At 43.4% G+C, this 15117-nt stretch overlaps 1 protein-coding gene and 1 pseudogene across 2 annotated transcripts in view; one reads left to right on the forward strand and one right to left on the reverse strand.

Moving 5' to 3' along the window:
* Positions 1-4771: 4771 nt before the first annotated feature.
* On the reverse strand, positions 4772-5385 carry LOC101997697 (annotated as a pseudogene).
* An 8433-nt stretch (positions 5386-13818) lies between these two features.
* Positions 13819-15117, forward strand: part of Cers6 (ceramide synthase 6) — a 240530-nt gene continuing 239231 nt past the window's right edge. For both annotated transcript variants that reach the window (XM_005346512.3, XM_005346513.2), the window contains exon 1: positions 13819-14178. In XM_005346512.3, the coding sequence (XP_005346569.1) occupies positions 14009-14178 (170 nt within the window). In that variant the 5' untranslated portion in view covers positions 13819-14008. The remainder of the gene's footprint in view (positions 14179-15117) is intronic.

Below are 15117 nucleotides of genomic sequence, written 5' to 3' on the forward strand. Positions count from 1 at the left end.
GCCTGCCTCTGCCTCCCGAGTGCTGGGATTAAAGGCGTGCGCCACCCCCGCCCGGCTGTATGCCTTAATTCTAAACCAGAGGTCAAATGACCCTTGGCAGTCATTTCTAGGGAGGGTAAAGTTCCTATGGGTGAAAATTGTATGTGGAAGGAGAATGAGTCCACCTCTGATTTCAAGGTAAACTGGTACACAATGCACACAAGGACACTTTATGGTTACGACCCTCTTCCCTTCCACCAACCACTTATAACATTGGTTCATCATTTTGTAAAAAGTAGTCATCTGTTGCTTGTTACTGCAGTGTTTGGGATTGAACCCAGGGCCTAAAGCATGCAGGGATTTGTTGTACCCCAAAATCACATTCTGTTCCCCTCTGTTTTAAATTGTTAATCTTCAAACATCGACAGGAGTTTCTACTACTGAGGACATGAAGTTTTCCAAAGTATTTGTTGCTCATTTTTGTGACTGAATAGACATGGACTTCATGACTGGCATTAATGAAGATCTCTTTATCTTGACCATCCTTGGAAAGCCCACACAGATGATGCTATCTGTTGTTTTACAGGGAGAAAGGGAACGCAGATCTTGCAAGAGGACAAAGCAGATTTTTTGTCCCCAAGAAAATTTCTCCTATCAAAATGTCTATTTTATAAACAAACTCCTTCTAGAACAGCCATGGCTTTCCTCATGTATTGATTGAGTAGCCCTGCAAAGCAGCTAGGAAGTCCATTACAGTGGCACAAGAGGCATAGTTCACCATGTTTCTATGTTTAAGGAAGTTAAAGTTAGCCAACGACATATTGCACATACTCATTCTTAAGCAACTCACTCACCAAGCTACTCTGTGGTCCAAGCAAAACTAAAAGGAGTATAGATTGCAGATTTGGCTTTTGTAGCTCAGAACACAGGAGTTTCAGAACAAGGTAGGAGTCTAGGGTATGGGGCCAAGGTTCCCTAAGTTTACCACATACTGGAAATGCAGACTTTGGGTCCTTTGAATGTAGGTCAAAATGTGACCTATTCTAGAGGTCCATATATATCTAGAGAAGGAGAAAACTTTCCACATTAGCCTTCAGGTTATGTATGTTCTACACTGTAAAATATGCTTCAAGCTTTCTAACTAGACCTTCTGGTATGATGTTACTATTTATATGGTGTTATATCTATCTATGTCAGTCAGGCTACTTTGAACAGTTTTTGACATGGCCAGTTTGCAATTTCTTTGTCATTAGCAATTTTGCCATACTGGAACCCCCAAAGAATTGGAGTAGATCTTCCCTTGAGCTCAGCATGGGAAAACACCAGGGGAACTCCTCAGCTCTAGACATGGAAGAGGACACGTGTAGGTTTGGAAGCTATAGCAGACAAGCATGTATGTTAAAATGTGGTCAGCACTGCCTGAGTTCTTCCTAAAGCACACGCTCACAGGCAGGACTAACCTTTGGAAACTGCAACAGAACTCTGCCATCTGCAAAGTTCATACTTAAGAACAGCACACTCAAGTCATAAAAATAAGAATCACAAAAAAATCCCATGTTTTAAGTAAATTCACAATTTTGTGTTGGGCCACATTGCTATTCTGGAACACCATTTCTGGAGCACCCACGGTCCACACAGGTTGAATACACCCACAGCATTTTCCAGACCCTAGACTATTGAAAGGGTGGTTTTCTATCACTTGGTGAATAAATCAAGTATGAGAATCTGCAGGTTCTGTGGAGAGGCAGCATCAAGCCTGGAGCTGTGGACCCAAAGACAGGAGAGTGGGGGACCCTGCGTGGATGCTTCAGCGGCTCCTCCTGTCGAGTGCGCCGTTCAGATTCCACTCTGACTGGTCCTGTGCAAACATAGCCAAGATGGCTCTTCTCAGAGTGCAGGCTTCCGTGTGTGCGTATGGCTTCAGATTCACTTGGTGACTCTGATTAAATACCTGGGCCCGGCATTGCCCGCACTTGATAGATAGCTATTTCTCTAGCTCCATCTGCAGAAAAAAAAAATGTCACCGCGGTTTTGTCTTAAAGATTGTTAGAGAGAGGTAAATTGGACATTAGAACAATCTGTATTTCATTCTTTCAACAATGATTTACAGAACAGCCTACCGTGTGCCAAGTATTGCCCAAGCCATGAGGTAGAACAGTGACCAAGACACCTGGGCTCTGCCCTGCCATGTTCCTGGTAGGTCAAGGTTACAAGTAAGTGGATAAGCAAGCCCAGGGAGACTCCAGATAGCCACAAGAGATACAAAGATAAGAAAATGGGGTGATTTGATATGGTAAGTAGTTAGTGCATTTAGATTACAGGGTCAGAGTTGGGCCCAGAGGAAGTGGTGTTTGACTGCAAGCTTTTAGTTGGGTCCTGTATCTATGGGAACTTACCTGGCTAAAGAAAAACTCAAGAGAAAATAAGAGTTACCCAGATAATACTGGTTATTGATGAGAAACAGCCCTATAAAAAATTATTATTACTCTGTTCAACTGGTACCTCCTGAAGACATCAGCTCTTGTTTCTCTTCTAACTGGTGGGGAAGGTACCACGGCTGTTTGGTCACTCCTGGTAGTTGGAGCATAGTTAGAATGGCCTACTGTTAAATCACAGACCTTTCCCTTCCTTTGCCTTTGTTTTTTGTTTTGTAGACTTGGGAGATCAAACCCAGAGTCCTACAGCTGCCAGACAAGCCCTGTTCCACTGAGATGTGTATCTAGCCCATTTCCTACATCCTAAAATTATAATTAAGTTAGCTATGTTTCCATTACTATAACAAGTATCTGAGAACTTCACTTAACAAAGAGAAAAAGGTTCTGTGTTTGTTTTAGTTCATGAGCTGAGTTGTCCTCTGCCTTGGGACAGAGAGTGTGTTGGAATGAAACTGCTTTCCTCATGGCCAAGAAGTGGAAGAAAGAAGAGATAAGGGCTGTGTGTGTGTGTGTGTGTGTGTGTGTGCGCGCGCGCACACGTGTATGCATACGTGCGTGTTACTGTCCCATTCAAGGGAACACCCCCCAGTGATCCAAAGCTCTCCCCACCTCTTAAAGGTTCTACTGCCTTCATAATAATGTCAAACTGAAAATCAAGTCACCACACGGGCCTCTGTGAGAACTCTAGTTCAAAACCGTAGCATCTACAAAGACTTTTTTTTAAAAACAACTATTATTTCAGTTGTGTGTGTGTGTGTGTATATGTGTGTGTGCTTGTGTGTGCCTGAATGAACTCATGTGCGCTACGTGCAGATTTCTGTGGAGGCTGAAAGAAGGCATCTGATCCCGTGGAAAGGGACATCTAATATGGATGCTGGGTTTGAACCCAGGTCCTCTTTGAGAGCAGTGCCTCTTCTTAACTACTGAATCATCTCTCCAGCACCATATCTTTTGACAGTCCTTTTATTTGAGGTATGATGATATCAAGGAAGCTGACTTTGCAGACAATTGAAAATTGTCTCATCATGACATCTGAAGTTTTTCCTTCTTTGGCTACCATTCTGCAGCCAATGAGTATCAGAAATCCTTCCAAGACACTGAGTGAAGAGCGGCAATTGCTATTCTGTGATCAAGTGGAATTTCAGCACTTCTATGATGGGTAGCAAATAACTAAATCTGAAGGCTGTTAAGCACCTTTAACTAGTATTTTGTGGTTTTATTTCCAAAGAGGAAGGGTATTCCTCTGGCAATTTGCCACATCAAAGCTTCTAAATGTTTTCTCAAATTTAGATCTGACCTGTTTCACATTACAAACCAACACTGAAGAGTCTCTTAAGCAAACACTTATAAATATTCAAGAAAATCCAGGTCTTCTGGATTCATTATTAATTTCACATCATGGGGCAGTCTTCTAACAAAATATATAGCTGGTGAATTCACAATGCCTGAGTCTTCTATGTCTGAGTAGATTTCTGAAAAAAAACTTAAGGATTTCTAAATCCCATCACTCTATATTCTCATTGCACTGCAAAATTTGAGTGACTTTAGCCATCATGAAGTCTCGAGACAAATAAAAACATCCATCACACAAAATTCAGCAGTTTTAGACTGTCACATGCAGGCAGGGCAGAAGACAGTATTACAGCGTCTTGGTCATTCAATTCAATGAGATCAACTCGTTCTTGGATAAGCTTACAATATAGTTTTCCTCCATTTTTGGTTTTATTCCCTTGCCCTCTACCCTAAAAGCAAGGGGAAAGTTAGTAAAAAAGAGTTCATCAGGAATTAGTTTATCACCTGACATTCAAACACTGTACTTTTTTATTGAATGCTCTTTACCAGGTGAGCTATACCACATGCTTTATATCTATGATGTTATTACAAAGACACAACTATCCTTTTAAGTGTTTTCTTTGTGTCTCTCTAACTGGACACTGGGCACAGAAATTATTATTCATGACAGTGATACAACCAATGAATGTTGGCTCTTAGTTTGAATTTAGGCATTTGGTTTGCTTCAACTATTAACTTACATTCTCTGCTAGAACCCTGGTCCTCTGCAAGAACAGGTGCTCGTGATGGTTCACATCTCTCAAGACCCTCATTACTTTTCACATTAAAATCTTCTCCTGTTTCTCATTGTAGGAAGCACAGTGGTGGAACGGCACGGCTACAGATAAGAATGGGCCAGCTACAAAGTTTTCTACTATGAAGATAAAACAGACTTCCAGAGATATTAGCCAGTTGTCCTTGGTTCACGTCTCTAGATCTACACAAATCGTACCTCCTTGATGTCCTTCTAGATTGCAATCCATGTGTCAGGTCTTTCAACCATGTTTTTTTGTTTTTTTTTTTGTTTTGTTTTTTTTTTTTTTTTGGTTATCAGATGGTCTTTTATTGAAATATTTCCTCTTGTTGCTTCTTAGCTAGCTGGACATTCCACAGCACCACTGTTGATGTCATCAATGATGTCATGAGGGTGGCGCCCATCCACATTGCAGCCCACAGACTGTGCAGTACCCAGGATCTCTTTAATAGTTCCAGAAAGTTCTCTGGCTAAAGACCTGTGTTGCATCTGCCCGGCAATGTTAACAATCTCGTCGAAAGTGATATTTCCGCTGTGTTTAATGCTCTTCTGCTTCTTCCTGTCTCTTGGTGGCCTTGAGGGCTTTGATGATCAGGGCAGAGGCAGAGGGCACCACCTCAATCTGGGCCTGTCTGTTCTGGATGGTCAGTTTCACTGTAATCCTCAGGCCTTTCCAGTCACCGGTTGCCTTGGCAATATCATCACCAACTTTTTTCGGAGACAGACCCAGGGGGCCGATCTTGGGGGCCAAGGTGGATGTGGCGCCGACCTCACCTCCGGTGCACCTCAGGTAGACGACTTTGATCTCGTTGGGGTCGAACTTGGGCGGCATGGTGGAGGCGGCTGGTGTCGGATGAACCCGGATTCGGGACGACCGAAGAAAGTTGCACCACCTCAACCATGTTTTTATCCATGGTTCTTTAACTATTTCTCAAGCGCCTAGTGGCCTGCACTGACTGCACCTTTTCCTGGGGCTCCTGAGCTTAAAATACAGGATTTTAAAACCACGACTTCTCCAATTTTTTCTGCTTCTATCTTCCTGAGTTATTTCTATAAACCACCAGCCCTTTCACGTGCTTCTGTAAAAACATCACTGGTGTCTCAGATGTGATGGCAGCTCTAAGGTGAAATGTCACGGGGAAGCACAAGCAGGAACCAGAGGCTCCCAGAGTCTCCTCCCCTCCTCTGTCCCTTCCTCACTTTGCCTTTTTTGTGTGATAAATGAAAGCCAATTCTTCTGGCCATCTCAGCAGTCAAGGCCCATTCTGTCATGAGGGCGACTTCCCACATGTCTGAGTCTTCCTTCCCTAGAAGAAGGAACTCTTTGAGTAACTATGTGATTCATAACAGTAATGATAACACATGCCTCCATGTTTATAATGAATGCTACACACTCTCAATGAAATCCTGCTTTTATTTCAGGTGGTATGTAGTGTTATTCCTATTGAACAAGTAAAACTTTGAAGTTTCAAAAGATTGAGTCTTCAGTAAAAAAGTTTTCCAAGGAAATAAAGACCATTGTTGATAAACTCAGCTACACACACACCCCAAATTTGGTGATGATCTTCACATACACTAAGTGACTTCTTGAGATCTCCGTATTCATTACTAAATTGACTATTATTTTCCAAACGGATTCCTCGCTTCCCAAATAAAAGGACTGCTTTTAAAATATGACCTTCTACATAAATAAAGTCTTTTAAGTGTAAAGACAAGGAAGTAACCCTGGTCAACAGATATGATTGACTTGCCTACAGTTACCATGTTGTCAACGAAGAAATAAAAGATGCATAGAAAAAGAATTCAATGCCCGTAAGACCTTTGACTCAGCTCCATTTTCAGTGCCATGCACTTTGTTCCCTGCGTGGGCCCTGAAGTCATCTGAGTTGGCAATTCCTGCTATTTCTCAGAACATGGTGCTTTCTTGGCATCTACAGATTTGATAGTTGTGGCTGTAATTCTCCTCAGGTCTATGGGTCACGGCAACTTCTAGCTTTGCTATGGAATGAATGACAATTCTGAATTCTCTAAAGCTACTATTTAGTATGAAGTAATTTAGCTAGTGAATACAATTGAAGATAATGAAGCAATTTCCACCTTAGTGTGGCCACTCGGTTCTTCTCTTGTCTTTACACTTGATATATATCTATATATCATACAATGAATGAAATATTGTTTCACCCTTTTCTTCTGTTTTCAGTACAGGTGACTGTTGATTTGTATGATGCCCAGCTGTTAATTTTTTTCAGATAATTTTGGGCTGCTCTTTCTATATTTAATTTGAAAGGGTACTGAATTCCCCATAATTACTTCTTAAAGCAAAGTTCTTCTTTGTTATAGTCATCATAGATGCAAATAAGCACTGGGTGGCATGGGATGCCACTCAGATATTCCTATCACCATAATATAGGAGTCATTACTCAAAAACACTGTATTCGTTTAAGATGATGTGACTAGAGTTGAATCTTTAAGGTCTAAGCCTATTTAGACAATATAAATACAGTATCCCCTCTTACATATGTGGAAACTAAGAAGAATTTGCTGTGTTTCTCATGAGCATGTATTCATTAAATATTTTCTAGTAGTCATAGCATGTCAAAACTGAATGATCACTTTGCCGGGAATGAGCTTCTTATTGTTAGAATTGTTAAATCTGGTTGATGACCGTATTGGCAAATTTGACTTCTTTCAGCCAGGAAATACTATGTTTCTATATAAACTCAATAATTTAAAGGATTATTTAGGCCATTTACTCCTCCCACAAATTATCCAGAAGGAATTTTGAGTTTTCTTTTTCTCTTTGGTTTGAATAGTGAGAAGTAGAATTGGGCAAATAAATCAGATAGCCCACCTTCTAAATGTTATATATATATATATATATATATATATATATATACATATACATATCTTATATGTACATATAAGATAGTTGGAGTACTGTCCCCCCATTATAAGGTACCCTATATAAATTCCTTTTATATATTTATACCAACGAAGTAACACTTGGTATTTCAAAATAGTAGGCTTCCATATGGCTTTGTGAAAAGGCCATTATTGTTAGTTATCCCTTGCTCTCGTCCCTCCTCTACTCTGCCCTCACATACCCCATCCCACTTAATCTTCCTATCCTAATTTCCCCCATATCCTTGATAATGCTATATTCTATTTGCCCTTCTCCTATTCATTTACAGTTACTTGTAAACTATCTCGTTTCTATAGAATTTTGAATGAAGGTAAAAAGTTAACATCCACATGTAAGAGAAAACAGGCAATATTTGTTTTTTCTGGGTCTGGGCTACTTAATCAGGATGACTGTTTCTGTTCCAGATATTTATTTACAAATTTCCAATTTAATTTTTAACAGTTGAATGAAATTCTATCGTGTAAACACGGCACATTCTCATTAGCCATGCCCCAGTTGATGGACATATAGCATTATCTGGTGCAAGCATGGCACAAATGCTGTGGGAATCATCAAACACTTTAAAAAAATGAATTCCTGGCAAGCTCATGATATAGGACTCAGGCAAACAGTCTGAAGCTAAATAGGTCAAACCTAGTATTATTATTCTGCTAAATGGACAAAGAAATAAAATGGCCCAAATGAAAAGCTTCTTTTTGCAGTAGATGGTAATTAACCTATATGACTGCTCGATATCCATAGAGTAAAGCCTTTGGAACGCTCGGTCCTAAATGGATGTCTGTATCATACTTCCTTTCCTCAAGGCTCAGGGCTCTACGCAGAAGAGGGAGACAGAACGATTATAAGAGCCAGAGTTAGTGAGTGACTTCAAGCAAACAATATTTTCCAGACACAACAGGGAAGATGCTCATATAAGCTCACAGATACTGTGACAACATGCATAAGAACAGTTGAAATTGAGGCCAGACAAAATCTAGCACACAGACTGAGGAGATGGGCATGAAAAATAGCATTTGATTGCTGTTTGAAGGAAAACCTAATTTTCTTCAATGAAGTAATACTTGGCATATCAACCACATTCAAAGTCAGATTGCACACACCAAGCCGTAGCTGGCCAGCACAAACATAACTCCATGGGTCTTGTGTTTTATTTTATTTATTGTTTTTATTAGATTTATTCATCCTATTTTATGAATATTTTCCTTGTATGTATGTATGTATGTATGTATGTATGTATGTATGTATGTCTGAGCACCATGTATGTGTGCTTTGTGGTCACAGAGGTCAGAAGACGATATCAGATTGTCTGTAACTGGAGTTACAGAGAGCTTTGAACCAACATGTAGTTGCTGGGAATAGAACCTGAACTCTCTGCAAGAGCAGCAGAGCTCTTAACTCCTGATCCAGCCCCAAGCTTTGTTTTTTTGAGGAGGGGGTTGGGTAGATAGGTAGGAAGGTGGGGGAGGATCTGGGAATGAATGTGATCAGAATGCATTGCATGAAATTCCCAAACAATAAATAAATATTGAAAAACAAACAAAAACAAAGAAAGATTAAAGACGGGCAAGAATGCAGGCTATGGAATTTGTTCTGTGTTTTAGATATTCCTGTTCAAGTTTGACACCTTAGCTTATCATCAGTCTAATGCTGTTGGTTAAATAATACTCATTTCTTCTTTTTAAATTGGGAGAAGATACTAAGTGTCTTGCCTTGCATGGTTATTGCTGATCTGCATACTGTAGAGAGAGATCCTGCCTACCTCTTGCTGAAATCACTTACAAGGGCACATAATCTATATAGTATAAATGAAATCCCCATAGGTGGGCACCCGGGCAAACAAATAAACAAACATCATCAACAACAACAACAAACCAAAACCAAAACTAGTGTAGACATATGGCGACTTTGCCAACCACAGCAAGAGGGCATTGAATTCACAAGAAAACTACAGAAATAAAATTTCTGTAATATTCCCTATTATTTCCAGTTCCTTTTTTGGCTCAGTAGTTAAGAATACTTGTTGCTGTTACAGAGGTCTGGAGTTTACTTCCCAGCTCCCCTATTAGGTACCACAAAACATGTTAACTAGAGCTCACTTGCACATACCCCCACATACACAAAATTAAAAAGTAAATATTTAGAATCGATGAGGTGTTTAAACTGAATGCTTAGTTTTAGCACCGCCTCTGTTTCAAGCACTGACTATATATACGCAGGTGTGTGTAACCTAAGAGGGCATTATATACAAGGGATGGTACTATAAAACAGGTCCTATGCTCTAGTCATAGATAAAACACAGCCTCATTAAATTTCATAAGTGTATCCCTTTATTCCAGATTAAAGGCTATCTGTTATCTGATGTATCAGCAATGTTTTATTTATTGTTCTTATCAGATTTGTTCCACCTCTTCCCACTGCTCATGCTCTTTAGAAATCTTACCCATTCCTCGTAATCTCATTATATTTCTACCTCCTGATTGGAGTCTCCTTCTGCCTCTGAGTCCCTGTTATCAGCGCTCGGTGGGCATTATCCTCTAACGTCTAGTGCTTCTTGAGAGGCACTGGTGTGGATTGCTACCTGGCTTTTCAGTACATCTTGCTACCCAAGTAGATCTGTGTGTTCTTTCTGTAGGATGAGCACTACAATCTCAGGTCATGCAAATTCACAGTGGACAATCGTGGCAACTTTTGGCTGGTCTCCTGCTCCTGAGAAGTAGAGTCCTGATATGTGAACTTGAATGTACATAGAAGAACTAAGATGCGGTTGTGCAACCGAGGACGAGAAAGCTGGCATAGCTTGGCTGCTAGTTTCCAGTTGCCTGGAAATCAGGTGTATTCACATACCCTCCCTCATATTCAGATCACAGAGCTGTTTCCCAGCTGGGGTTCAGGCAGTTTATACTTCTGCCCCTCAACAAAAGTTTACCTTTCTACCTTTTCTTTTCTCTTGCTTCTTTGGTTTACCAACCAACTATTCATTTTCTCACTGAGCCACATATTCGTGTGAGGTATCCATTGCATTGTGGTTTCCCGGGGCAACAGTTAGGAGTCCCTATTGGACAGGTATAAAGGTGCTTCCTCTCCTATCACTAACTTTCCCTTGAGTCTAAGAGTCTGACCTGTGCTCTCAGAGTATTGGCTTGGATAATGGGGCTCCTGGATTAAAGCTGCAATAATAGAGATAGGGAAAACTTTCCATAAAGTTAAACTTATTCTTGGAGTTTAAAGATGAGAAGAAAATCAGTACCCTTGTGCTATGTGGGACCTGAAGCTGATGCTGACAGAACTCTCTGTGTCTTAGATTCTTACTGAACTCTCCGAGTCTGACTTTGTTTTTTGTAGCAAACTAGCTATTACTTTTTCCAGCTCTACAAAGAAGTATGGTACACAATGGTCTCTGAGTTTGAATCCAAGTGTTTACAATATAGGCTGCTGATCAATTCTCCACTATCTGAAGAAGGACCTTCCCTGCTACCATGAGCCCATCTCCGAATTAACCAAAATATGATCAGATAAGAAATGATGGCTCACTTTATTGTGTTTTGAGGGATGGGTGGTATGTTGGCACCATTGCTTTAGGGAGAGAGGTTAGACAAGCAAAAGAGGTGTTTGCTTCACTGTATATGGGTATCGGGGTGAAGAGTTGACAGAGGCTCTTTCCCATAACTAATCTCATGCCAGCTTCATAATAGTGGCTAGAGGTTAAGGCAGCTGCCATCCTTATGCAGCCCACACGGGCGGACGTGTGCACGCTTGTAGAAGCTAACCAACCCATCCAAGATCCTGACAAGCACTAAATCCTCCTTCTGGAACCGCCTGACAGAATCAATGCTCTACAATACTCTCCAAATCCCTCCCTATTCTCAAAGGTGATGGGTGAGTGAGAAGCTTTCATTCTCTCATTAGTTTGTCTTGTAGAAAGGCAGCTTGAGAAAGGTGGGAAACAGGGCACAGGCAGATGAGTGAGACAGAGAGAGGAGACACAAAGGGACGGGTTAACGCAGCTGCTGACACAGGTTCTGGAATGTGGATGGTGACTTCCCTCCAAAGAAGACACACTTCAGTGACATCTTCCTTCTTCTACCTGGAAATGAACAATTCCTTCTTTTTGCCCGCTTTGTGCTCCCCATGAATCAATGAACATCGAACTTAATTACTCAAATATTACCTTCACCTAAAGATGTCTCCTTTCTGGGGAGGGAGATTATTAGAGCAACGCTGATTCATTAAGTCAATAGTTTAATGGGTTCTCTATGTACTACTATGTAGTAGGCAATTTGAAACTACATTTGATAAAACAGACTATATCTGTCTGTCTGTCTGTCTATCTACCTATCTACCTATACTTATATAGACATAGGTATTTGTTTTTTGGGGACAGCGTTTCTCTGTATAGCCCCATCTGTCCTGAAACTCATCGATCTATAGACCAGGCTGGCCTTGAACTCAGAGATCCACCTACCTCTGCCTCAGGAGTACCAGGTTTAAAGTCATGTACCTGATTGATAGATGTATATTTTAAACTTGTTGAAGCTTACACTTTAGAGACAAGGTGCCAATGATGTTATATGTTGCATTGATGGTGATGGTGGCTTTGAGGTTTAGGGTTTTACATTAACTTGAATTGTAAAAGAAAAGCTTTATCCAGAACAAAACACAGGAAAAAGAAGACAGATACTTTGGGAGAGATTTTCCAGGGACCGAGGAGATGCATACAATATACAAAGACTGTGGAGGCATGGGTGGTGTGGTCCATGAAGAGCAGGGAGACATGATAGCCACATACAGAACACACGAGATCAGAGCAATAATAAGGAATCAAATGTCATAAGGAATTATAATGACATTGACTTCTACTTGGGGGAAGAACAGAGATGAAGCAGGTTTAAGTACTGGAATTATGTGACAAAAATTTCAACTTTATGACTATGGCCGAGAGTGGACAGCAGAGAAACATGGACGGAACTGGGAGTTAGGCGGTTATGTGAAATGCTGGTCGTTTAGATCGGATAGCAGCCAAACAGGTGGCGGACGAAGTAAGATTTCAGTTTGAAAATGGCTTGGGTAGAGTTTGTGATATTAGAAAGGAGGTGTGCAACCAAGAGAGAAGGGGGAAAGCGACCCTGTCCTTTTGGCTTGAGCCATGCCCACAGGAAGAAGAGATTCTGAGGAGAGGTTAGTACTGGTGGCCATCCAAAGATTACTAAAATGAACCGAATGTTTGTGTTCTCCCAAAGGTCAATGTATTGGCAGCTGGAGACAGAGCCCGTGGGATGTAACTAGCTTATGAGGGAGAAGGCTTGGGAAGAGGGTTCATGCCCTAGTAAAATGATAGATAGGAGGGTACATATTCTTCCCACCTCTGAACAAGAGATTCTCTGAGAAGACAACCACCTGTCAGGAAGAGTTCAGGAAGTGTGCTTTTGCCACATATTAGATTCACTAGCACCGCGGCTTTGGGCTTTATCTCTGGGAGTGTGAGCCATACGTGTTCATTGTTTGAGCCGTGTCGTCAAGCAGCCTGAACGAAGACAAGAACGGACCTTTGCAATCACAGCTGACCTTGAGTCATTTCGAAGGGTGGAGGAGGCATAAGTGGAAGCTCAATAAGAATAGGAGGTGAGAATCTGGAGGCGACAGTATAGGCCTTGAGGGTTCCGTTTAGAATAAATACCTTCTCCTGATGTAGTAGGATTACCTACCAAGTCCTGCTCCCGCAATGTTTGCAGGGGTTAGTGGAGTAGTTTCACAGAATGCAGCTGTTACCAGCTGTTCTCATCACCACCATCACTAAGCAATTAATTAATCACAAATTTCTAACTTCTCCGGCTATTTCATAAATCAAAATAAGGGGCCTTATGCCCTGGAGAGCCGGTTCAGTGAGAAGTAGTAATGTAAAACGTGACAGGAAGGTCAAGGAAGGGGGCAGGCTTGGGTTGGAGACAGAAGTCTCTTACCAAACTCTCCTGCCCCAGTTCCTGATTTTCTTTTCTCACCAGGGAGGATGATCCTTCCCCCTCCCACTCCTTCCTTCTTTGCCTTTGCACCCCCTACTTCTTCTTCAGCAGCGGTTCTTTCTCAGTGCAGGGCTCTCTGGAAGCTCGGCCCATGCCAGCCCCCTTTTCGCCTGCCTCTCTGCGCAAGGCAAGAGGACGAGAGCGCAAACTCCAACAGGGCAGGAGCGGGCGTTCTGACCGTGTGCGAGTCAACTCCGGGCCGGGACACAGGTGCCGGCCGCGCACCGGGTGCGGGTGCAGAGCCAGAGCGTGGCCCGCAGCCCTCAGGGCGTGGGCGAGCCGGCCGCGTGTGCCTCGCTGTTTGACGCGGGCACCAGCCAATCAGGGCGTGCGGCCAGGCTGCCACGTGACAGGCGAGGCGGCCCTTTTCCCAGCGCGGCCAGAGGGAGGAGAGGAGCGGAGCCAGCCCTGAGCCTGGGAGCGCAGCGGCCACGGAGGAGGCGGCGGCAGGCGGGAGCGGCAGCGGCAGCACAGGCTCGAGGCCAGCCCAGCGCGCATCCCCGGCACCCTGCGCTGCGGAGAGCTCGGAGGAGCGCGGGAGCCGCGACACGGGAGTGGACAAAGCAAGATGGCAGGGATCTTAGCTTGGTTCTGGAACGAGAGGTTTTGGCTTCCTCACAATGTCACCTGGGCAGACCTGAAGAACACGGATGAAGCCACCTTCCCTCAGGCGGAGGACCTTTACCTCGCCTTCCCCCTGGCCTTCTGCATCTTCATGGTGCGGCTCATCTTCGAGAGGTAAGAAGGGCCGGAGCGCCTGCTCTCCTGCACACACGCACACGCGAGCACACTCGCCAGCTCCGTGGCGCACGCCCCCGCGCTCGGGCTCACACCTCCCAACCTTTTTGTTCACCGTGGGGTGCCCGATCCCTCGACCGGGCTGGCCTCTGGGAAGCTAGAGAGGGTCCGACTCGCCCGTGAATGTCCTCCGGGGCGCCGCGAAGGGGCCGCTGAGAGCTGGGTCGCCGCCCGCGCTCCTCCTTCCCCGGCTTCCTCCTCACAGAGAGGGCCGGCGAACAAAGGTGAGCGCTGGCTGGCCGCGAGGAACCGCTGCGAGGGGGCTCGGCCGTCTCCATCGGAGTAGCACTCGGCGCTTCCAGGCAGGGCTTCTCCTCCGAGGCTAGCCGCCACCCACTTGACATCCTGGAACGATGGTCCCCAGCGCGGCCCGGAGGGAGGAGGAGCGCACACACTTCCAGCTCTTCCACTCCCGCACGCACGCGGGAGACGGGGCCGCGCTGCAGAAGAATTTGCCCGGACCTTTGGGGCTTCTGCTTGCTCTCTGACTTCCATCCCTGACACCGTTTTTAGGCCCTCAGTTCTAGGAAACGGGTGACGAAAGCACTCTGGATCGTTAGTGGTTTCTTTAAAAGAGGGCAGAACAGAACCGGTGCCCATCATACAAAATGGTCATTTGAAATCAATAGTAGGACTCCGTGACTAATCATAGGCTTCTTGCTGGTATCGGAAGACTCTTGAAACGTTGAAAGAATTGTCACAAAATATTTGGTATGAGTCCTCAAATTGGTTAGGTCTCACGATTGTAGCCACATACAAACTTAGGTTACTCTCACTGAGTCAGTCTTAAGTCACGAAACTAGATTTTTGCCTGCTGTTTAGTCAACACGCACTCGTGAAAAAAAACCGGCACCGCACACTTCTTTCTTTTAACTGAAA

The sequence above is a fragment of the Microtus ochrogaster genome, chromosome 4 (genome assembly GCF_000317375.1).
Source record: "Microtus ochrogaster isolate Prairie Vole_2 chromosome 4, MicOch1.0, whole genome shotgun sequence".
NCBI classification, from domain to species: domain Eukaryota; kingdom Metazoa; phylum Chordata; class Mammalia; order Rodentia; family Cricetidae; genus Microtus; species Microtus ochrogaster.